The sequence below is a fragment of the Ascaphus truei genome, chromosome 3, assembly GCF_040206685.1.
Source record: "Ascaphus truei isolate aAscTru1 chromosome 3, aAscTru1.hap1, whole genome shotgun sequence".
Lineage (NCBI taxonomy): Eukaryota > Metazoa > Chordata > Amphibia > Anura > Ascaphidae > Ascaphus > Ascaphus truei.
Window position 1 is genome coordinate 192,971,032 of NC_134485.1, and position 25,867 is coordinate 192,996,898.

The window sequence follows — 25,867 nt, forward strand, 5'->3', positions numbered from 1 at the left end:
TAGTAAACAGTTACAATCCGATGTGTGTTGCTATTGTTCTTGCCTAGGGGAATCTCGCTTATTGGGGATCCTGGGTAAGTGGAGATATATATATATATATTGTGACAGAAACCAGGGGATGGTAATAAATTCCATATATAGGGCTCCCAGGATACTGAACAGTTTCTATCCTGTTTGACCTGGGAGTGCAGCCTTATAAAACATGCACTCCATCCCACAGTTTGGCAAGTGCTGGAACTAAGGGATGAGGGATCGAGACCAGAGTTTGTCTGCTGCCTGATTTCTGTCACCTGTCCTGCTAATTAGAAATCAGGTATTTAAGACTGATTTCCTGGTTCCTCTCCCCTCTCCCCAAGAGCCTGGAGACAGGAAGGCTGCTGGAAGCAGAGAGGGGAAAAGCCTCTCCCCAAACAGGTTAAATCATATCCTCCCCCCCCAGCTCAGACCTCGAGGGATGAGCGCCCATGGATATTAGGGAGTGCATCCTTGACAACACGTCAGCATTGCCATGTTTGTGCCCTGACCTGTGTTCCACAGAAAATTTAAATGGTTGTAGGCTTAGGAACCACCTGGTCACTCTAGCATTCTTCTCTCTGTTTTGACACATCCAGGTGAGGGGTGCATGATCTGTGACCAACCGGAATTTTCTCCCCAACAGATAGTATTTGAGCGTCTCTACAGCCCACTTTATTGCGAGACACTCTTTCTCGACTAAGGAGTAATTTTTCTCCTGGGGATTTAGTTTCCTACTTAAATAAAGGATGGGGTGCTCCTCACCTTGAGACTCCTGGGAGAGCACAGCCCCCAGCCCTACCTCAGATGCGTCGGTTTGGACTAAAAACTTTTTAGAGAAGTCAGGTGTGACCAACACTGGTTGGGCACAGAGAGCTTCTTTCAGGCTTCTTGGCCAATTTTGTATCGCCTCTACTTTGAGTGTTTGGGGTTTGAGTAAACCTCTGCCAATAGAATACCCCAGATACTTGGCCTCCTCCAGACCCATAGTGCATTTAGCGGGGTTAGCAGTTAGCCCAGCAGACCGAACTGCGTCAAGCACAGCTTGAACCTTTGGAAGGTGGGATTTCCAATCTTCACTATGGATTACCACATCATCCAGGTAGGCGGCAGCATACCGAGCATGTGGTTTTAACATTTTATCCATCATTCTTTGGAATGTGGCGGGAGCTCCATGTAAGCCAAAAGGCAGCACCCTATACTGAAAGAGGCCGTCTGGGGTTGAGAAGGCTGTCTTTTCTTTTGCCCTTTCTGTGAGGGGAACCTGCCAGTACCCTTTTGTTAGGTCTAGGGTCGTGAGATATCGGGCTTTGCCCAGTCTCTCTACCAGTTCATCAACCCTGGGCATAGGATAAGTATCAAATTTTGACACAGCGTTTAGTTTACGGTAGTCATTGCAAAACCTTGTTGTACCGTCTGGCTTTGGGACTAAAACTATAGGGCTGTTCCACCTACTTTGGGATTCCTCAATTACGCCTAGTTTTAGCATTTTGTTAACCTCTAAACTTATAGCCTCTCTTTTGGCTTCTGGGATTCGGTACGGTTTAAGGTTAACTCGCACCCCCGGTTCAGAGGCTAGGTCATGTTCAATTACGCTAGTTCTACCTGGCTGTGTAGAGAAGACTTCTTTGTTTCATCTCACTAAATTCTGGACCTCTCGTTTCTGATGAACGGACAGGGTTTCAGCTATGCTAACCTCTGGGTCAGTTTCTCGAATCTCTGACGGACCTGGGGGTACTAGGGTTAACAAGACCTCTCTATCTTTCCAGGGCTTAAGTAGGTTTACATGGTAAATTTGCTCAGGTTTCATCCTACCTGGCTGTCTCACCTTGTAATTTACTTCTCCCACTCTTTCCAAGACCTCATATGGCCCATTCCACTTAGCAAGGAATTTACTCTCTACGGTGGGAAACTAGTACCCTATCACCTGGAAAAAAAATTCTGACCCTAGCACCCTTATTATACGTATTCCTCTGTGCCTCTTGAGCTTTTTCCATATGTGCCCTCACTATAGGTAGGACTGCAGCTATGCAGTCCTGCATCTGGGCAACATGCTCTATTACACTTCTGTAAGGGGTAACCTCGTGTTCCCAAGTCTCTTTGGCTATATCCAGTAGGCCCCTTGGGTGTCGGCCATACAATAGTTCAAACGGGGAGAAGCCTGTGGATGATTGGGGAACCTCCCTAATGGCAAATAACAGGTATGGTAACAAACAATCCCAGTTTTTCCCATCCTTATCGACCGCCCGGCGTAACATGCTCTTTAAGGTTTTATTGAACCGTTCCACTAAACCATCTGTTTGTGGATGATAGACTGAGGTTCTGAGATGCTTGATTTTTAGGAGTTTACATAACTCTTTTGTTACTTGGGACATAAATGGTGTTCCCTGGTCAGATAAAATCTCTTTAGGAATTCCGACCTGGGTAAACAGAACTATTAACTCTTTTGCTATGTTTTTAGCAGAGGTGCTACGTAGGGGAATTGCCTCCGGATATCGGGTGGCATAATCTAATATTACCAATATATGCTGATGTCCCCTAGCAGACTTTATTAGGGGTCCTACTAGATCCATAGCAATCCGGTCAAATGGTACATCTATTATGGGAAGGGGTACCAATGGGCTACGATACGCTTTGAACGGGGCGGTGATCTGACATTCTGGGCATGAGGAGCAATAATTTGTCATTTCTGCCAGAACCCCAGGCCAATAGAAGCTTCGAAGAACCTTTTCTTTTGTCTTTTCCACCCCTAGGTGTCCCCCCAATGGGTGACTATGTGCGAGGTGTAATACTACATTACGGAATGTCCGTGGTACCAACAATTGTTTAGTTATAATTGATTTCCTTTTATCAACCCGATATACTAGGTCATTCTCTACCTCGAAGTAGGGGTAGGCAAGTGACCTATCTAGTTGGCCCGGAGTACTATTCTGGTCCCGTATATTCCCCCTTGCTTCCGCTAATGTGGGGTCTTCCCACTGGGCCTTCTTAAAACTCCCAGGACTGACCTCTAGGTCAGCGAAGGTCTTATCCTGTTCTGGGGTGGTAAGTGCCTGTTCAACATCTTGATTTGGGGTATTCCCTACCAAGGTAGCCATGGGGAAGGGAATTTTACAGCACTCATCCTCTTTCCCCTTCTTATTTAGGCCCTCGTCAACCTCTATTTCTGAAAAAGGGAAAGGATTTGTTTCTTCTGTTACTTCGTTATGGTCCGCTATTGAACTATGGGCGCTATTCTGAGAGGAGGACCACATTTTTAGAAAATGGGGAAAGTCGGTCCCTATTAACACATCATGTGCCAGTTTGGGTACTATACCCACTTTGAAATCTAAAGAACCAAACTCTGTTTCAATAAGAACATCAACGGCGGAATATTCGTTATTATCCCCATGTATACAACAAATTGCCAATCTTTGTGAACTGTTTACCTGTTTTTTCTCAATGGGCAACAGGTATTCGGACACTAGTGTGACCATACTCCCAGAGTCAAGAAGTGCCCGAACCCTCTTACCATTTACCTTTACAAATGCCCACAGATGGTTATTCAAGGGGTCCTCTGGGCTAGGGCCCATACATTGGGACCACAGCGAATAAGGTTCAACGCTGTTGCATTGCATTGGTTCAGCATTTAGTGGGCAGACTTTCGCGGTGTGGCCCCTCTCATAACAATTTACACATTTAGGTACATAGTCTGTGTCCCACTTAGAGCCCTTTTTCGGCTCCCCATGTTGGCTTTTGCCCTTAGTGTGCGAGCCACTGTTGCTGGTGCTGTGTGAAGGCGGTCGTCGCTCTTCAGCCCCCATTAACCCTGGTACCCTTTTACCGTCTCTGGAAGAGTCCTGGAACCTTGGGTAGTGGGGATGCTCCATGCCTATGGGTTGCCGGTGCTCTTCTGCTGCATTGTACCTTTCTACGAGGGCCACCAACTCGTCTGAATTGTGGGGGTCACTCTGACTGACCCAACGGCATAGGGCAGAGGGAAGTATCCTCAAGAACTGGTCCATGACCAACCGTTCCACGCTGTGGCTTGCTGAGTTGATCTCGGGTTGTAGCCACTTCCAAGCGAGGTGGATGAGGTCATGCATCTGGCTTCGGGTGGCTTTATCCAACGTGAAGGACCATGCATGGAACCTTTGGGCACGAACAGCCGTGGTTACGCCGAGGCGGGCGAGGATCTCGAACTTCAATTTTGCATAGACGTTAGCTTCGGCTGGCTCTAGATCAAAGTAAGCCTTCTGGGGTTCGCCGCTTAAGAAGGGTGCGATTAGACTGGCCCACTCAGCTTCTGGCCATCCCTCTCTCTGTGCCGTGCGTTCAAACGTGAGAAGATAGGTTTCAACATCATCCGAAGGTAGTGGCTTGCCCTGGTCATTCTCGGGACTGGGGCTGCCTCTGCCAGTGGGGTCTTAATGATAGTCCCTCTCAGGATCTCGAGTTCCTACTGTAAGCCCTGGGCGAACCGTTGTTGCTCCTCTCTCAGCAAGTGGTTTGTCTCTTGCTGGTTTGCATTCGCATCTTGCAGTGCTGCATTTGTCTGTTGCTGGTTTGCATTAGCCTCTTGCAGGGCTGCATTCGTCTGTTGCTGGTTTGCATTAGTCTCTTGCTGGGCTATTAACAGCTGTTGCTGGATTGCACTCGCCTTTTGCAGGGCTGCATTCGTCTGTCGCTGGTTTGCATTAGCCTCTTGCAGGGCTGCATTCGTCTGTTGCTGGTTTATTAACAGCTGTTGCTGGGTTTCATTCGCGTCTTTCTGGGCAGCGACATTGCGTACCAGCGCACTCACCACGTCTTCCATCTTGTTTGGAGAAGGAAAAAAAACTTTTTTTTTTTTTTAAAGTTCTTTATCCCGCAGACCTTTTAGTGTTCTGCCCGCATTCTCCACCATATGTGACAAACGGCTTACTCCGGGGCTCCGCCGTCTGTCCGGGACTGTTAGAACACGGTCTTTTAGGGTAGGTTAAATGACGAGGCACCACGTGCTGTTCCTTTAAACAGGCTATGCCTGGTTTATTCAGTCCCAGGCACTGAGACTGCCACAGTGCATACAACAGAAACACAGCAAAACAAAAAGCTGCTCATCTGAGCAATAACTTAACTTAGGTTTTCCCTGACTCAGGGTTGAAGTGGCTTTTCCACTTTCAACAACAAAATAAGGTACTTTGCCGTTTTAGACAAAAAGGAACAGAATGGTTTAACCTGTTTGGGGTGAGGCTTTTCCCCTCTCTGCTTCTAGCAGCCTTCCTGTCTCCAGGCTCTTGGGGCGAGGGGAGAGGGGAGAGGAACCAGGAAATCAGTCTTAAATACCTGATTTCTAATTAGCAGGACAGGTGATAGAAATCAGGCAGCAGACAAACTCTGGTCTGGATCCCTCATCCCTCAGTTCCAGCACTTGCCAAACTGTGGAATGGAGTGCATGTTTTATAAGGCTGCACTCCCAGGCCAAACAGGATAGAAACTGTCCAGTATCCTGGGAGCCCTATTTATGGAATTTATTACCATCCCTTGGTTTCTGTGACAATATATATATAAATAAAAAAAATCAATATAAAAATCATATGCAAAAGTCCAAACCCTTGAATGAGTCCTGATGGTTGAATCAGAGCAAAAAATGTACAAAGTCCAGGGGTCCACGGCTGCTCTCAAATGGAAGAACCAGTTCCAGTGCAGATTCTATAGGAAAAAGAAAACAAAGAGCGCACGCCCCATAGCATAAAATTGTACATTTAATAAAAACAGGGATAGGGAAAGGGATTAAAAACACTCACAAAGATAGTAAACAACAAGCAATTTGTGATTATATCACCACCAACGAAGTGAGCACCGTCCCGGATCAACTCGACAGTCCAAAAGGAGATATCCCGCCGATTCACCGGTAAAAGTTCATCCTCTGTTAGGTCCCGCAGATTGTATTCCACGTGTCTGCTTCCAGTGTAGCAGGCGAGTATCGGCCTCAATGAAGCTCCCTGCACGCTCAAGCTGTAAAGCGTGCACGTGCGTGATGACGTAATGTCGTAATTGACGTACCCTGACGCGTTTCGTCACACTATGCAACTTTATCAAAGGGAATAACATGAACAAGAATGGCTGTATATTTATACCCATGCGTCCAGGGTGATTGGTGGAAAAACCACAGTAGCCGGTTCCCAAGCCACATCTAACAGTGATAGGCATCGGAAATATGCCAATGGGGGAAGACCAATAAATTCACCCTGGCACTCATAATGGTCAGAGTAGTAACAGTAATTATCTCGGCTCAAAGCGGATATAAAAGAAAATAACACTATCTGTAGATCAGACAACAATAAACTACATAGATTACATCAAAGGTTAAGTGTTTTCTTCAATGGGAGCCAATCTTTTGTGTTTTTCCCTTTTAACCATTTCAGTGTACTTATAACTTACTATGTACATTATGGGCAAGTTATGTTTGTTTAATGTACATTGTGGGCAAGTGCTCCGTTTCTAGAGGGGGGATCTGGCTGACCGATGAAAAAGTAGAAGTTAAAAACAAGAACTTGCTCACCAAAGCTCTTTGTCAGTGAATTTCATGAAATCACGTCATGTCATCAGTTAGGCTGAGGCCCCACTGCGGTCGGCAGTGTGTGCGGCCCCGTGCGCTGGCCACCAGCCCCTTACCTGATATGTGTTTGTCCCCGCTGCCTCCTTCAGACAGGGCTGACTGCGTGCTGTGACGCGTCAGCGTGCTGGAGCTATCAGCTCCTTGTATTTTGCAGCGCTGACGCGTCACGTGGTGCACGAGTCAGCCAATGAGGGGAGGAGGGAATGAGGGGAGAAGGAAGGAGCTACGGGAGGGAGGCGGCTTGGGAGGGAAGTCCTGCAATATATTGCAAAGCAAGATCTGGACATACAAAGCAATGTATGAGGCGTCTGAGCCGTGAGAAAATAGTCCTTTTATTGTGTAAATGAGGGGCACGGCGGGTTTGGGGACAACAGAGAGTAGCGGGACGGTCACACAGACCGGCGCATCCTCTCGGGAGTCACAGAGGTCTGGGAATGAATAGGGGGGGTGTTTATTAGCCTTTTCTCTGCGAGAACACGCGTGTGAGAAGGGACACATTGATAAACCCGGCTCTGTTTTCACCCTGTTAACTTTGCACCCGGGACACTGATCAATGACCCCAACCCAGTATTTGGCAACGCCCCTGACCCATTTGGCAACGCCCCCCCCAGCACGCATCACAGTTCACTGCAGACCGCAAATCGCGGTGCAGTGAGTTGCCCGCGCCGCCGGCAAGCAAGGCAGCCGTGCGGACGCGTGCAGTTGCTTGAGAATTAAAGTTGTACGAGCCTGATTATGCTGTATTGTTTTATCTGAAATAGGATAATTTGCCTTTTTTTTACTAATTCATTTCTTGTAGTCCATATCAGGAGGATTTAAATATTTTTCACTGAGGCTCAGTTTCTGTCTTGTCAGTTTATATTGATGGTATCCACATAATGCGAGTTGTGTAGCAGAGAGAGGAAGAGGAGGAAGCTTCTCCCTTAGGGGCTTATTCTCTAAACTTCGATAAGTGACTTATAGCACTATAAATACCCTTACAGTGTGATATTGCCTGTGTTGCTATACACAAAGCTCCGATAAGTGTAATATCGCACTAAAACAGCTTTTTTTAGTACTACAGTATAACACTCTAAAACAAGACGTGCGGTAAGCTAAAAATGCCCGAAATCGCATTTTTTCCACCGAAACTGCTATTCACTAAACTTCAGGCTATAGATAAACACAATGACAAGCAATGCATTTTTGGGCAAATGCTTGTTTTTATTTAAATGTTATGTATTGTATTTTTGGGGCTTGTTTTTTTTTTTTTTTTTAGCTTGCCCACTCTGCAATCAATTGGTTTATTGTCAAATGTTTTTTTTTTAAATTGCAATGTACTATAATGTATTTTATTCAGTGCTTGTTTTTTTTATTTGTAGCTTGCCCATTCATTATAGTGGCAAACCATGGTCATATTATGGGCATGGTGTACCACTGTCCCAATCAGTTGGTTTATTGCCATTTTTTTTGTTTATTGAAATAAGTAATGTGTTTTATTTTGTGTCTTTTTTTAGCTTGCCCATTCATTGCCATAGTGGCAAACCATGGCCATATTATGGGCATAGTTTTACCACTATTCCAATCAATGGGTAGACGGGGTGGAGGGTGGGGGTAGTTGCCTCAGGGAGGGTGGTTTGGCATCCCAGGTAGGTAGCGGGGGAGGGGGGTTAACCTCTTAATTACTATAGTGGTTACTAACTGCTAAGATGATTAAAGCTGCAGTTCAGTCAATATCCTGCATGTGTGGTTTTTTTTAATAAATCAGTTCTGTAGTAAGAAAAAATATTTTTAGCATTTTCTGTTTTAAAAAAACAACAACTTTGAAAGACCAATTTTCTTGTATTCTATTTTAACAACCATTTGCTAAGGCACTGCCCCTTCATGTCCTGTCACAAGCCCTGGCACACCCCTTTGTCAGCCCTGCCCTCCCACTAGCACGTCAGTGCAGGAGTGCTCATGAATATTCATGATTTTCCACTGAGTGACAGAAACAGAGGAAAAACATATCCCATATCTAAAGATTTCGCCAATCAATACATGGAGAACGAATTGACCTGCAGCTATACAGTTCTTTAGGTAATTAGAGATTGCCCACATGAAACTATTGAATAAAAAAAAAAAAAAAAGACTGAACTGCAGCTTTAAGAGGTAAGTCGCCTTTAGTTTGTTTTATATTGTAATGTTGCTGCCATGGAGGAGGACGAGGACGGCCTTCATCCTGACAGGAGTAAGTGCAACTTTTATTTACTTTATGCTGGCTGGGTACTGTTTTATTTTTAATGGGCAAATGTACTATTATCCAGATCTGGATAATAATAATTTTGCCCATTACTGTACTTTATGTGTTGGGGGAAGGGTTCTTGGGCTAGAGGGGGTGTGTAGTAGGTGGTTGTTTATTGGTAGGTAGTAGGTATTTTAAAGCTTATTGGGGGTACAGGGGGTGAGTGAATGGGGGTACTTGACCCAGGATGGGCGGGTAGCAGGAGGGGTTAACCCCTTCATTACCATAGCGGTTACCACCACTATGGTAATGAAGGGGTTAACTCCTCCCACAACCTTCCTGGTAGGCCTAACCACCCACCCTGGGCCAAATTTCCCCATTCACCCACACCCCGTACCTCCAATATACCAGCTACTGTGGCTTAACCCCTTCATTGCCTTAGCGGTAATGAACCTGCTTTAATGTAAATTTTAATAATAGAGTACGGAAGCAGGGGGTCTCCTGAGCTGAACCACATTAAGTTCAGCCTTGGGGACCTTGGCCTCCTCTGGGATTCATGTCAATAGAATTTGAGGTTCACATCCACACCTATGTCTACTATTTGAATGACCTAATTCTCCCCGGTCACTCCCTATCATTTATTTTCTTTGTTGTAGATGCACGGTCCAAGCGAGAGTACAACGAGAGTCACATTGTAACTGCAAAAAGAGCAAAGCAGGTAAAAGGGGTACAGGCTAGAGTAATTCCTTCTGTACTTTTGCATCTCATCCAAAATAGTAGAATCCCATATACTTCACGTGGCACAGTCAAAATGTCAACCTAGTTATGACTGGCACCTTTTGCCGCTCTAGAGTAAGCTACTACAGTATTACTACAGAAAAGTAGAATATTTTTTGTTAATGGACTAAAATACATATATGGCCATGTTCAGGGCCACCAACAGCTGTCCTGGGGCCCAGGGCTAGAGATTCCACCAAACTCCCCTCCCCCTCCCTCCTATACACACACACAGCCTTGCAACACCCCCTTTCTTAATCTTCTCCCTTATTACGCACTTCATCACTCTCCACCCCTCCTCCACACTCCATTCCCCCTCTCCAAATCCAGCAGCAGCTGGGGAGAGCGGGAGCCCAGCGGGGTGCAACCAGAGGCCCGGCAGGCAGCTGGATGCAGAAGTTGGGCCTGACCTCTGGCCAGGCCCAACTTTCAGCATCAAATGGTCAGACCCCCCACAGCTCTGAGCCCGGGACACTTGTCCCGTTCCCCCCCCCCCCCCCTCTGTTGACGGCCCTGCTGACATTACACCCAAAGAAGAGACCTACAAGGTTTCAAAACACACTATCATTTCATCTATGAAGACAATATTTGTGGAAGATTTAAATACGACTGCTACTGCATACACGTAGAACATCTCTGTAGTATAAATAGTGGGTGACAACAATATGTGCTTAGTATAATTTTCTGCAATTGTGTCTGCTGTATCGAAACATAATAATAAAATGTCAAAATGTTACAGATCCCTCTTTTAAAGCAGCGTTGTAGACTAATGCCTATTTGTAAAAATGTATTTTATAGTGGTTAGATGGTTCCCGGCTTGAAACACTATTCGTAATAAAGTGATATTGGGTAGGGTTCCCTAAATCTTATTAATACATGCAATGCTGATTCAATTAACTGAGCCTTTCTTGGCCAGGGGGGACCCTGAAAAGCATTGCAAATGCACTGGCAGTAAAGGGCTAAGTAGACATAGATAAACTGCCTTCTTGTTGCTGTATATAGGATGAAGAAGAACACTTCATGTTACCTGAGTCCATAGAACTGGACTGTATCAAGCACTGTGTGGTGTATGATGGGCACACAGATTCATTGAATGGCACAGGTAAGGGAATAATGCTTTTACAGCAGTGGGTCCGTGGTAACCTTTGAGGTCACCGGGGATCCCCTGAAATACAGCAGGCTGAATATTTTATACTTAAAGACAAAATCCCTTTATGTTGACAAATATACCATACTATGCTACCTGTTGGTTCAACACTTTTTTAAAGGGTCCCCTTCCCCCCCCCCCCCAAAAAAAATACACAAAATAAGTCAAGTTTCCACCGGAGACCCCGTGTCCAGGGCCACCAACAGTGGGGGAGAGCAGGACAATTGTCCCAGGACCGGAGGCTGCGGGGGGCCTGACTGGTGCTGGCAGTTGACCTCTGGCCAGGCCCCAGCTGCCCCTGGGCCGGCAGCTCCGTGTCCGGTTGCCGGGCTGCAGCTTTCCCCCCATGCAGCAGGCCTCTCTCCTCTGCTGTTGCGGCCTCCTGTGTAGGCCCTGCCCCTGCGCCAGAAGTTCAGCTCCAAATGTGCGAGCATGTGGAGGGGACATGCAGGGGGAGAGGGGACATGCAGGAGGAGAGGGGACGTGCAGGGGAGGGACTTGTAACGTGTATGGGGGGACATGCGACGTGCAGGGGGGGACGTGCGATGTGCAAGGGGGGTGATGTGCAGGTGGATGTGATGTGCAGGGGGGGATGTGATGTGCAGGGGGGGATGTGATGTGCGGGGGGTATCTGATGTGTGGGGGGATCTGATGTGCAGTGGGGGTGATGATGTGATGGGGGGGACGTGTGATGTGCGGGGGGACGTGCGACATGCAGGAAGGACCTGCGACGTGCAGGGGGGGACGTGTGCCGTGCGACATGCATGGGGGGGATGTGCAACATGCAGGGGGGGATCTGATGTGTGGGAGGTGATGTGTGTGTTGTGCAAGGGGGTTTTCATGTGTGTAAAGTGCAGGGAGGATTATGTGTGTGATGTGCAGGTTGAGGTGGAGGTTGTGTGTGTGTGTGATGTGCAGGTGGAGGGGGGGTGATGTGTGATTTGCCGGGGAGACGTGCGATGTGTGTGGGGAGATGTGCGATGTGCAGGGAGGATGTGCAACGTGCAGGGGGGGATGTGTGATGTGCCGGGGGGGGGGGGGGCGTGACGTGCAGGGGGATCGGATGTGCAAGGTGATGTGATGTGAAGGGGGGGATCTTATGTGCAGGGGGTGATGTGAAGGGGGGGATCTGATGTGTGGGAGGTGATGTGTGTGTTTTGCAATCGGGGTGTCGTCTGTTATGTGCAGGGAGGATGATGAGTGTGATGTGCAGGTGGGGGGAGGGGATGATGTGTGTGATGTGCAGGTGGGGGGAGGGGATGATGTGTGTGATGTGCAGGTGGGGGGAGGGGATGATGTGTGTGATGTGCAGGTGGGGGGAGGGGATGATGAGTGTGATGTGCAGGTGGGGGGAGGGGATGATGTGTGTGATGTGCAGGTGGGGGGAGGGGATGATGTGTGTGATGTGCAGGTGGGGGGAGGGGATGATGTGTGTGATGTGCAGGTGGGGGGAGGGGATGATGTGTGTGATGTGCAGGTGGGGGGAGGGGATGATGTGTGTGATGTGCAGGTGGGGGGAGGGGATGATGTGTGTGATGTGCAGGTGGGGGGAGGGGATGATGTGTGTGATGTGCAGGTGGGGGGAGGGGATGATGTGTGTGATGTGCAGGTGGGGGGAGGGGATGATGTGTGTGATGTGCAGGTGGGGGGAGGGGATGATGTGTGTGATGTGCAGGTGGGGGGAGGGGATGATGTGTGTGATGTGCAGGTGGGGGGAGGGGATGATGTGTGTGATGTGCAGGTGGGGGGAGGGGATGATGTGTGTGATGTGCAGGTGGGGGGAGGGGATGATGTGTGATGTGCAGGTGGGGGGAGGGGATGATGTGTGTGATGTGCAGGTGGGGGGAGGGGATGATGTGTGTGATGTGCAGGTGGGGGGAGGGGATGATGTGTGTGATGTGCAGGTGGGGGGAGGGGATGATGTGTGTGATGTGCAGGTGGGGGGAGGGGATGATGTGTGTGATGTGCAGGTGGGGGGAGGGGATGATGTGTGTGATGTGCAGGTGGGGGGAGGGGATGATGTGTGTGATGTGCAGGTGGGGGGAGGGGATGATGTGTGTGATGTGCAGGTGGGGGGAGGGGATGATGTGTGTGATGTGCAGGTGGGGGGAGGGGATGATGTGTGTGATGTGCAGGTGGGGGGAGGGGATGATGTGTGTGATGTGCAGGTGGGGGGAGGGGATGATGTGTGTGATGTGCAGGTGGGGGGAGGGGATGATGTGTGTGATGTGCAGGTGGGGTGTGATGTGTGTGAGGTGCTGGAGGGGGGGTGATGTATGTGATGTGCAGGACTGGGGGTTGATGTGTGTGATGTGTGTGATATGCAGGTGTGGGGTGGATGATGCGTGTAATGTGGGGGTGGGGGGGTGATGTGCACGTGGGGGGGTGATGTGTGTGATGTGCAGGTGGGTGGGGATGATGTGGGGGGGGTGATGTGCAGGGGATGGGTGATGTGCAGGTGGGGGGTGATGTGTGTGTGTGTGTGTGGTGTGCAGGTGGGGGGATGATGTGTAGGTGGGGGGGTGAAGTGTGGGATGTGCAGGGGGTGATGTGTGTTGTGCAGGTGGGGGGGGTGATGTGTGTGATGTGCAGGGGGGGTGATGTGAAGTGCAGGTGGGGGGGTGATGTGCAGGGGGGGTGATGTGTGTGTGATGTGCCAGTGGGGGGGGGGGGGATGTTGTGTGTGATGTGCATGTGGGGGGTGATGTGCAGGTGGGGGGGTGATGTGCAGGGGGGGTGATGTGTAGGTAGGTAGGTGATGTGCAGGGGGGTGGGGCAGGACGGCCTCGCGGCAGGGTCAGTAATACACTAGTCATGGTATGAAACGTTAACATTTTTTGGTTTCTAAAACAAATAAACTCCGGGTGCACTGTCCCTTTAAGAAATCCAAATCATAGAAAATAAACACTTATTCCCTTTAGGGAAAGCTAACTACACCATAGCTTCCACCCTCACTAACTGCATGGCCAGCTAAGCTGGTTCCGAAGCCAAAACATGCCCTGGCATATGCAACAATGTAACACAGTCTCTGCATACAACAATAACGTGTTTTTGCTTATCTGTCAGTCCTTTAGAGCAGATATCCCTGCTTCAGCACAGCCTTATCTTCCTTCTTCTTAGGGGAACTCAGCCCCACCTTGAGCCCAGAGAAACGCCTCTGTAGGTCCTCTTTAACCAGCTTCCGCAGCTTGGGAGCACTTCTATCTCCCCTTCTCTGGGGAAAACAGTCTCTCTGTCTGGCAGCTTCCTGTGTCTTTTAAAACACTTCCTCATTCAGACAGGCTGATTAATTAGGCAGCAGCTGCATTAGCCATTCCAGTGAGGATTAACTCTGTGAGCTGGAAAAGTACACTTACTGCACTGTTCCAGCACCTAGAGATACTTGATGGTATCACATATCTCTCCCCCCAGCGAAACATTGTCCTGTGAGTGGCCCATGCACTATTACCGTCCACCAGCCTCTTTGTCAGAGACATCTAACATCCATATTTTCTTTTTCCTTGCCTTCCAGTTGAAGACTTTTTTTTCTTCGGGGCAAGTGCTAGGCCTTCTGTGCCTGCAGACTGGTACCTTGCTACCTCTTTGTCTTGTGCCAGTTTGAGTTTAAGGTTCAAGCTCCGCTTTTGTTGTGTCCCTCCTTGCAAAGGGTCCTGAGCTGTCTATTAGCTCTCTCTGCCAGGACTCTATGCCGCTCTGTGACCTTCATGTGCACATCCTGAAGATGCATCTCTGTCTTCCTCTTGTGGTCATAGTCTCCCTAACCCTGTAGAAGAGCCTTGACCTCGGTCAGCTCATTGCATACACTCACCAGTGACTGTTTGGCCTTCTCTTGTGAAGACAGCAACTCTGCTTCAGCGGTGATGGGTTTTGGACCTTTCTCCATCAGTGTTGGGTTCCACACCATTTATCTTCAGTACTTCAACTTGGGCTGCATTCTTATTAACCTGAAGTGCACCCCATGACGCCTCTCTATCGATAGTCTATCATGTGATGTGCAGGGGGGTGATGTGTGTGGGGGGGGGGAGTGATACAGTATGTGTGATGTGTAGGTGGGGGGGTGATGTGTGTGATGTGCAGGTGGGGGGTGATACAGTATGTGTTATGTGCAGGTGGTGGGTGATGTGCAAGGAGGGGGTGGTGTGTGTGATGTGCAGGTGGTGGGTGATGTGCAAGGGGGGGGAGATGTGTGTGATGCGCAAGGAGGGGGTGATGTGTGTGATGCGCATGGAGGGGGTGATGTGTGTGATGCGCAAGGAGGGGGTGATGTGTGTGATGCGCAAGGAGGGGGTGATGTGTGTGATGTGCAAGGGGGGGTGATGTGTGTGATGCGCAAGGAGGGGGTGATGTGTGTGATGTGCAAGGGGGGGTGATGTGCAGGTGGGGGGGTGATACAGTTTGTGTGATGTGCAGGTGGTGGGTGATGTGCAAGGGGGGGGTGATGTGTGTGATGCGCAAGGAGGGGGTGATGTGTGTGATGTGCAAGGAGGGGGTGATGTGTGTGATGTGCAAGGGGGGGTGATGTGCAGGTGGGGGGTGATACAGTATGTGTGATGTGCAGGTGGTGGGTGATGTGCAAGGGGGGGTGATATGTGTGATGCGCAAGGAGGGGGTGATGTGCAGGTGGTGGGTGATGTGCAAGGGGGGGTGATGTGCAAGTGGGGGTGATGTATGTGATGTGCAAGTGGGGGTGATGTGTGTGATGTGCAGGTGGGGTGTGATGTGTTTGATGTGCAGGTAGGGGGTGATGTGCAAGGGGGGGTGATGTGCAAGTGGGGGTGATGTATGTGATGTGCAAGTGGGGGTGATGTGTGTGATGTGCAGGTGGGGGGTGATGTGTTTGATGTGCAGGTGGGGGGTGATGTGTTTGATGTGCAGGTGTGGAGGGGTGATGTGTGTGTGTGTGATATGCAGGTGGGGGGGGGATGTGTGTGAAGTGGAGTGGGACTATTATCTGTATGGGAGAGGGGTACGGGACAGGGGAGTGGGGTGTGTGGGAGAGAGGGGGATGGGATAGAGGGGGAGTCATGCAAGACCAACACTGGGGGTGGGAGAGGGGAGAGATGTGTGTGTGTGAGAGTTAGAGAGAGGGAGTCTCGCAATGCCACTGACATTGTGGAGTGGGTGGTGTGTGGAGAGGGCCCAGTAGAAACTGTAGTCCTGGGCCCCAGAAAAGCTGTCTCCTGCCCGTTTCAGCTGCCCCTGGAAAGCACCCCCCCCCCCTCTTACACATCTCCTTGCTCTCACCCCCCTCTACTTGTATCCCACTTCTCACACTCCCGCCCATCCCCTATATATTTATTTTCCTGCCCTCCCTCCCCCTTTCTTACTCTTCCTCTCTCTCACCCACTTCTCTTTCCCTCCCTCTTTCACTCTTCCCTACCAGTCTCTCTCTTCCCATTCCCTCCACCAGTCTCTCTCCCCCAAGTCTCTCACTACCTCCCGCTCCCCCCAGTCTCTCTCACCCTACCCCCCCCCCCCCCCACCTAAGGGGAACACCTAACTGTGGAGCAGGGGAGTATATTAATATATTATTATATATTTATTTAATTTATATTATTACTTTTTAAGTATACAAGTAGTATGTTATCCTACTTGCATGTTCAGTCCAGCAATTTTTAGGTTTGAGGCCAAGCTTATTTTATAAATTTTTGGACATGTAATAGTGATTAACCCCACTTTTCAACTCTTTTACGTGGCATCCTCAGGTCCAGCTATACAATGTGCCCAGACTATGGCTCAGGTCTCTCGTCACCCAGTGATAGTGCTCAAAGGAGGATACGTGAGGTTCTCATCCTATTACCACTTCTTCAGGACTCAGAAAGTCTTTTGGATGCCTCAGGTAAACTTAAACTTCAGAACTACTCAATATTAAGAAGATACTAGGGATTATCGATGAAGGCATGATAGTGCCCGTCACATACGCCACACTTGTGAACATGTGACTTGTGTATGTGAAAAGGGTTAATACTTCTCATTATCCTGCTGACTCATTTACCTCCCTGCAGCTAAAATGAGGAATATCGTCCCAAAAACCTGTCACACTACACCTCAGTTACACTGCCACCACCAAGAATAATTTTAAGGTCTTACCTTCAGAATTCTTGGTCCCTGTTTACTAGGACAAATATGTAATTAACACAAAAACCCACTGTACCAAAATGTGTCTGAAAATACGGTTAATCTCTTGTAACAGGTACTACATTCGGTTGGAACCCAGAGATAGTACCTGTCACATAATATACGTACAGTGCGTGTTTACAGAAAAGAATGTTACAAAGTACATGTAATATACAGTAGAGATAGACAATTTCAGAAAATAACAGGATAAAAACAAAATTTAGATACGTTACCACATAACACTATGAGATCTTTCAAAGAGGGCTCGAAGTTAAAAATAAGAGAATACACGTGTAACACACCCTCTATGTTATATTATAATTTGATATCACAAAAGCATGTTTTTTTTGCTCAAACGTTGCATTGGGACCAGACAAAGCCCACCCTCCCAGGCGTGTCCTACAGTACTTTCCCACACATCCATCTCTAATGACATTTGTGATGAAGAATAGTTTATTTTAAAACTCAAAATAGCTCAGAATAAAAAAAGACCCAAGAACTCTCTTTCTGGAACCCCTAGAATAACATAATCCACATAATTGCATTCGGGGGAGTTTACCAGATGCGTTGAAATAAGTCTTACTTGGGCTACTCCTAATTTTGAGGGACAAACAAATATCTGACTTTTGCAACATAAATATTGTGGCATGTTTAGTATAAATTAATGCGCCTGACTTCACATGTCAATGCTATATTCTTTATGCTTGTGAATTATATTAGATCCCAAATATCTACTATTTAGTAAATCTGTAAGGACATGGGCTCTAATTACATAATGGGAAAAAGTCCTCCCAAGAGCCAAATCTGGAGAGGAAAATTTATAGCTACCTTTCCTCGCTGAATCTCCCAAAGGTAGCCCTAATGCAGAGTAAGACGCTCAACCGAAAAATAACTTCAGAGGAACTCCTCCTGGTCATCAAAAATGTTAAAATATCTAAGCCCCTGGGCCAGATGGCTTCTCTAACATATACTATAAGAAATTTGCCGACATTCGCCCCCCAGTTGGTAAATCTTTTCAATTCAATGTTAGAGGACTCTTCTTTCTGCCCAAATATGTTACAGGCTTCAGTTACCTTGATTCACAAAGAAGGGAAAGACCCTACTAACTGTCGGAGCTATCACTCAATTTCGCTAATTAACTCGGACATTAAAATATTCTCAAACATACTGGCCAACAGACTCTTAGCAATACTCCCCCTCCTTATCCATAATGATCAGGTTGGTTTTACTCTGGGGAGTCAGGCAGTGGACAACGTTAGACATATAGTGGCCACATCAGCATACGCCTGAGAAGCAAAAATCCCCTCGATTCTGCTCAGCCTTGACAAAGAAAAGGCTTTCGATCATATAGATGGGACCTACATGAAATTTTTTTTGAAGGCGTTTGGTTTTGGAGGACCGTTTCTAAGGGCTATATTGTCTCTCTATAAAGAGCCCACAGTCAGGGTGATTATTAAAGGTACCCCGTCCAAGCAAATAGGAATCAAGAGTGGGACCCGTCAGGTGTCCACTCTCACCACTTATATTCGCCCTTTGTATAGAACCATTGGCGTCCCAAATTGGAAACAACAATAATATTTCTGGTATACAAATAGACGACCAAAACTTTAAACTGTCCGTCTTTGCCGATGATATTGTCCTTACATTATCTAAGCCTTCAATCTCCCTGCCGAACCTATTCTCTGATCTGGCACATTTCAATAAATTATCAGGTTTCAAAATAAATAATAACAAGTCCGAGGCCCTTGATATTAACCTCCAAAAGGAAACGTCCAAATGACTAGAACTATATTTCGATTTCAAGTGGCAGCAGCAAGCGAGAAAGTATTTGAGAGTATATATATAACCACAGAGTATACCTCCCTATACAAGGCCAACTATCCGCGTCTCTTAAAGACACTTTCAGCCGACCTGAAAACCTGGTCCAAATTCATTGTCTCCTGGATAGGCAGAGTGCAATCTGTCAAAATGAGTCTCCTTCCCAGACTACTATGTTTTCCAAACACTCCCTATCCCAGTTGTAGGCTCAAGCTTAAATCACAGATAACTAAATTCACCTGGAATAATACAAAAGCAAGAGTCAGCAGACACATTCTTACTCTCCCAGCGAGAGTGGGAGGCTTACAGTAGGTCTCCCCTGTCTGATGTCCTATTATAAACCGGAGCAAGCGGGCCAATGGGTGTCCTGGCACTCAAACCCTGACCTGAGAAGATGGGTGGCTCTCGAGTCAGCCCAAATCCACCCAGTAGAGATAGACAAATTACTCTGGCTGCCAGCAAACAGCAGACCAACCATACACAGGCTCTCTCCGACTGTAGCACACTCTTAAATTCTGGGACAAGCTTACATTCAAGTACAAGCTAGAGTCCAAGAATTCCCTGTTGACTCCCCTCTGGAGGAATTCGGGGTTCCCCCGGGGCCAGGACAGATTGGCATTTAGCAAGTGGATCAAGGTTGGTTTAAACAGACTAAGGGATATAAGCAAAAAAAGGGAAAGTAGCGCAATTTAAACATTTGATAACAGAAAAGGGAATCCTCTCAAGAGAAATATTCCTGCTTCCTCCAAGTCAGAGCATTCTTTACAAAAAACAATCCGCAGAGCTAAGAATCAAAGTTTGAAGCTATCTGTGTGAATGCCGAGACTCAGAGGAAACTTATTTCAAGGCTGTACAGTAGTTTCTCCCTCCCAGAAACTAAGTCCCAGAGCAGACCTAATTACGTTAAGCTCTGGGAAAGAGACCTGGGTGAAGAATTAGATTCAGAGGACTGGAATTATATTTTTTAATGCTGTGGCTAGCTGCTCTATATGCACAGTAATCAAGGAAAATGCATACGAGGTATTGCTCCGTTGGTATAAAACTCCATAGGCCATCTCCAATTATGTTCCGGGTTACTTCCCCCTCTGTTCAACGGGATGTGGAGAGAGGGCCACGTTTCTTTGTATGTGGTGGACTTGTAAGGAGATCTCAGATTTGTGGAGCCAGGTGCGTAATTGGACCCGGAGACTCTTTGACATGGATATCCCACTAGATCTGTGGTCCTGTCTCCTGAACAAACCCCTCCCAACTCTCACAGGAGCAGAAAACAAACTGCTCCTGCATATAATAACAGCCACTAGATGTAAAATAGCGGAAGTCTAGACACAAAATAAAATCCCAACTCTGACAATCATAAGGGCCAAAATAGGGTTTATCTGCCAAATGGAGAAGCTGGCTAGATTTCTTAATGACACTTGTGCTTATTTCCCAAAAATATGGAGCCCATGGCTTGATTCGCAGGCAACCCGCACCTGAACCTTGATACAATTATGCTATAACTATCTTCTTGTGTCCCGGGGACGCCCCGGGTCAGCCCACACTTGAGACACAGTTCCCAGGTTGACAAGGCCCACAAATGGTGACAGTTATAGGATCTAAACATTGTAAGTAAGAGCGACATTTTCCTCTATATTGTATGTAATCAATGTTTACGGGATGTATAATGAGACCTGCCCATCAAATGTATAAGAAAGATTATGTTACGTACCACCCCTCCCTTCCGTCCACTCACCCCTCCCTCCCCTCCCCCCTTCTTTTGTATCACTTTATTTTGGAGTTCTCTTCCCCACCCTTTCCCCAAAAAGTTTGTAAATTGTATGTATACTGCTGTGAAAACTCTCAATAAAATACAAGTCTAAAAAAAAGTATTATAACAATGGGTAACACATTTGTTTGTTATGGGCTAGGAATTGGGTAAATTAGGGAACCTACACCAGGTCACATTGATAACAGAAAGGTGTACAAACTTAGAAACCATGCTAGTTTTGTAATTTAGGATATTGTCAATTAACAAATAGACATTTACCTTTTACTGGAGCTGAATCCTATACTTTTGGCCTTGTGTCATCTGTCTGTCCTTTTGTATCTTCTGTGTTTCTGAGAATCAGGCTATCCATCCAAGTCCTGTTTATATACAGCCCAGTCCACTGTGACAGTATAAGTGACATCACTGTAATTATGATGTCAACTGCTTATTTAAAGGGGCAGTCCACCCTAGCAAACAAATACATTGTAGAAACAGACTCGCAATGTTTTCCTTAAATAAGTGAAATAATGTTTAAAGCAAACATTTAGTAGTTTTAGTTTGTTTGGAAATTAACAGATACAAAGTAAGTTATGGTGAGTAAAAAAGTGACAAAAACCCTCAATCGTACAGTGTACAGCAAATAAAAATACAGTTTATGGGCACATTCCTACCTCAGATAGGTCCACGACCCTGCCTTTCCCATTTTCTCTTAGCATACAATACTTCACTGCAACCAGGGATTCGGGGTAATGACATGCAAAGGAGCGCTCAGTGTGTCACTTTTTGCTTTGAACCCATTTTAACATGGATCCCTATAAGCTTATGCCTAAAGTAAACCTAGTCACAGGCTACTGTTTCGACCTTTTGGGTCTCATCAGTGTGAGGTTGGTTACTGGCTTTGCAATGTGAATCTGGTAGTGGTTATAACCACACACAAAGTAAGTTATGGTTTATTGTAACCCAGTGGAGATTTTTTGTAACGTTTTTACTCACCATAATTTACTTTGCTACATGGGGCGGAACGCATCTCACTGACGTCTCTGGTAGCAGGAGGGTTAAGATTTGATATTGCAGACTAATTGGGACCAAATTAGAGAGTGGGGATGATGTCCCAAATCTAGCAAAGCCCTTCAATTTGTACAAAGATAGATTCACATGAAAAGAAGATACTTTTATACCGATCCCATTGCCCACTAACGTAACATTAAGCACTTTTCCTGCGGATATGATGCCAATTGCAACCCTCATTTTTGCACTAACAATCATCCATTAAAAAATTGACAAAGGCATAGAGAGATGCCAAAACTGCTGGATGTTACTTTTAGTATGAATATATACAAGAGAAAAAAGAAGCCCTATAAAAAGCACTAAAATAATGAATTCAAAATAAGATGGATTTTATTGGTAACACAGAAAAAACAAAAAATAAGTAAAATTGAATAAAAAAACGAAAGACCACTAAACTCCTACAGTAATTCGTATACAGACTGCTAGATAATGAAAAATCACAATCAAAGTATAAAGTGATTAAGCAAACCAGAATTGAAACACTATTAAGTAGCACACAAATACAAAAAAAAAAAAAGAAAGCATAGGGCGTCCCGCACCCAGACAGGGAAGAAGCTCAAAGAAACCATTAAAATAATCTATAACCTTTCAGGATACACTCTGAGAGTGAGATTTGTGTACTAATTAAAGGCTGGTCATTTATCCCCACTGGGAGATTGATTTATACAAATTGCGTAGACAACTTAAAATCAAAGATTTTTTTCGCTAAAAAAAAAAATCTACTGGCCACATTGAAGCAAGCCCTGTTCACCAGCAGTCATTTAATTCCAAGAGACCTAGCACTTTTGACCCTATTACAGTAGTTACAACCCTACCATCGCCACATTTATGAATCTAATGGAGAGGGAGGCCAAATCTAAGATTCGGTCCCATAAAATGAGTTTTATAATCTAATGCGACAAGAACATCTTGCCCTAAAAAAAGCTTAAAGACAACAAGGCATCATCATAAGGGCAGCTGATAAGGGGGGGAGGAATAGTTGTGATGGATTATGCTTTCTATAGACAAGAGGCATTAGGGCAACTTGGTGTCCTTACTTGCTATAAAATATTTTCTGGGTATCCTACATGGAAATACAAGGCCGAAATTGATGCCATCAATGGGTTAGGTTTTAGTAATGGCTGGGTAGTGAAGAAACTATAGACTTTCTCATACAGCCTCATCTATCGTCCCGATAATATAATTGTTACCCAAAGTACATAAGTCTTTGACTGTGCCCCATGGCAGACCAATAATATCGGCCAGAGGATCTTTGCGTCAACCTTTGGCACAATTTGTAGATTTTTATTTACAGCCCCTGGTAGCAAATATGAGCAGCTATATATAGGATACCACTCAGTTCATCAATAGTATCTTTGGTATCGCCAACATCACTGCAGACACTATGGAGATACAAGCCTTTATAAAAAATATCCCACATGACCTTGGTCAGGCTTCCTTTAGATCCCACCTTATGATGGACAACACCTATACTAGACCACCCTAACTCCTGTTACTAGTTTTAAATACTTGGGCATATGGTTTGACTCCCATTTAACATTTGGGGTGCACATTGATACCCTGACATCCAAAACTTTTGCCAAACTAGGTGTACTTTACAGGAACAAATCCTCCCTAAGTCTGCTGGTCAGAAAGCGTATTGCACAGCAGATGCTAATTCCAATGATCGACTATGGGACATAGTATACGGCTCAGCACCCCAAACCCACCTTAGCAAACTTGACACCCTCTACAATTCAATATGCCGTTTTGTTCTCCAATGCAACTTCAACACACATAACTGCAAAATGCTCAAAGAACTAGATTGGTCATCACTTGAGTCTAGGCGCAAAGTTCATCTTTCCTTTCTTGCCTTCAAATACTTTCTGGGCAAGCTACCCGTCTATCTGAACAAGCTCCTCACCGCTACCACATGCAGCACTTATCATCTGAGATCTGACTCCAAAAGACTGCTCATGGTTCCAAGGTTCAGCAAAGTATCCGGCCGCTCCTCCTTCTCTTACCGTGCACCCCAAAACTGGAACAATCTACCAGAGACTTTCACAGCCACCACCAGTCTACGTTCTTTCAAAACTAAAGCTGTCTCACATTTTAATCTGGTCTGTAACTGTTACATACGGCTATAATATATATTATCTCTAACTGTGCATGCAATGTCTTGTATATAATGTATACCCTGTTCACCTTTGTAACCATGTATTATTTGCCATCTTAACTCTATGCACAGGACATACTTGAAAACAAAAGGTAACTCTGAATATTGCTTCCTGGTAAAACATGTTATAAATAAATAAAATAAATATATAGACATATCACAGGAGGCAAAACAAAACCTCCAAAATGTTTACCGCCCACCCTGGCCCCTTGTCAGTACACGTTTGCATAACTGGCTGCCTATCTTCATGCATTTTCTATTTACCATCTCTAAGTGCAAATCATGTTTCCAATTGGACTCAGTACCTGCATACCATCCATGGAAAAAAGGAGGGGACAGTAGGTGACCTCCTACACCTTTAAGCATATAAATAAACTACACTTCCTCTCCCATCTAGGAAATTGATGATATTCAGCCGTATCCTACTGAAATCATACCCGGTTTGTTATATCTTGGTGACCTCCGGCAAGCCAATGACCGTCACATTCAAAAGGATCTGAAGATTAAAGCCCATGTCAATGTATCTCTAGATCCAACTACTCGGTGAGTAAAGATCCTCAAATATGTCTGCTCCTAATGTTCTGCCTAAGCATCGCTGGCCATATTTACTAAGTGGTGCTGTGCTATGTCACCTTTCAGCACAAGAAGACTCCCTACTGCCCATGTACCTGAATGGACCTGAAGGTGTCTTGTGAAATAGCACTAATATGGCCCTACATCTCTCTCCATAGAAAGTGCTTTAACTCCATGTCATCTCAGGAGTTAATGCATGATATTAATTGCATTTTCAGATGTATAGTCAATATGACTCCAATGACAGACAATTTTGAAGCAAAACTGAGAGTAAAGTGTCACGTTCGTCTTGCTTCTGTTTTGCCCATAGTGAACCAGATTGCAACATGGTTAATGTCAGTAAGAGGAGTTAGCCAGTGCAATAAATATATTTGAAGCCTATATGAATCTCTCACAAATGTTTTGTATATTGTCCCTTAAGCATGTTCTGATGTATATGTATGTATGTATGTATATATATATATATATATATATATATATATATATATATATATATATATTATATATGTAACGGTATTTCTGAACCGGCCTGACCCACCCAATCTCACATTGGCCCCTGTGGTCTAACCGGTCCCCATTACAGTGTGGTAGTGTCTGGTGGTGCACCTGTTGGCAACAGGACTCCTGAGTCTCCCGCATGATGGTGTGTGGGGAGGACCCATCCAGACAGGCAGCTGAGGTAGTGTGCTGAGTCCTACCTAGTTCCAGTGCAGCGCCTCCACCTCATCAGGGTCCCTTCGGTCACTTGGGGATGGTCCTGGTGAGGAACTCCTCGGTGGTGCTCCTCTCTGTACATTCGCTCCACATACGTACACGAGAGGTTGTTCGAATAAGAGCATCTTTATTGATTGAAGTGGGCTAGCTGCCCCACGCAGTAGAATATCTAGCCACTCATCTTGAGTCAGTGCTTCCCTTCTAAAGGTGTGATTCTCCTTTAATAGGGATCCCCTATCCCCGCAGGGATCTCCTTGCACTGCGCCAGGTCCCTGGACACAGTCTCCTTACAGTTACTATAACATAACCAGTAACTCAGACTAGGACTAGAACTTGAACTCCTCTTCTTAGCTGAACTTGTACTAGAACTACTTTTTGACACAGTGCTGTGCCTTATGTACACTCTGGAAGCTGACACACCTCTGACATCACTAACCATGGAGTCAGAGCATGTGACCACTCCCATCCATACACAGAGCACCCCACCAGGGTGTGAGGGCAAACCTCCATAATTACTGCTGGCATGCCCACAACTTACCAGGCCTTACAGTCAGCAGGAGAGATGACTGTAGCCATTTTACATGACCGCCACATTCTCCCCCTGGTGAATCCCATCGTCCTCGCTGGGACCTAAATTTGTATACCCTTTTCCAGGAAGCACTGAAACACAAAACATAATTAGAACATCTTACAAATTTTCATAATGCATACAGAACAATTCTACAGTACACTCCGCCAAGCCCGCCCGACCAGCAGCCACGAACCCGCGTAATACATAGTACCTCCTAAAAGTAGTGACTGGGGTCAGGTTTTCTTACCTCCCTACCACCCATATCCAGGACCGTAACATAGTAATGTCTCGGCAGTCCCCTCTCGGGCCTATATGTCACCTTATGTTTGTAGATGTTCCTTCCTATGCCCCATATGCGTACTAAGTGCTCTATCCGCTCCTCGGC

At 46.2% G+C, this 25,867-nt stretch overlaps 1 protein-coding gene across 10 annotated transcripts in view; it reads left to right on the forward strand.

The window, feature by feature from the left end:
* Positions 1 to 25,867, forward strand: part of STYXL1 (serine/threonine/tyrosine interacting like 1) — a 98,353-nt gene that overhangs the window by 12,659 nt on the left and 59,827 nt on the right. For all 10 annotated transcript variants that reach the window (XM_075589852.1, XM_075589850.1, XM_075589851.1 and 7 more), the window contains exons 3-6: positions 9,452 to 9,513; positions 10,575 to 10,674; positions 16,425 to 16,558; positions 24,022 to 24,167. In XM_075589852.1, coding sequence (XP_075445967.1) covers positions 9,452 to 9,513; positions 10,575 to 10,674; positions 16,425 to 16,558; positions 24,022 to 24,167 — 442 coding nt within the window. The remainder of the gene's footprint in view (positions 1 to 9,451; positions 9,514 to 10,574; positions 10,675 to 16,424; positions 16,559 to 24,021; positions 24,168 to 25,867) is intronic.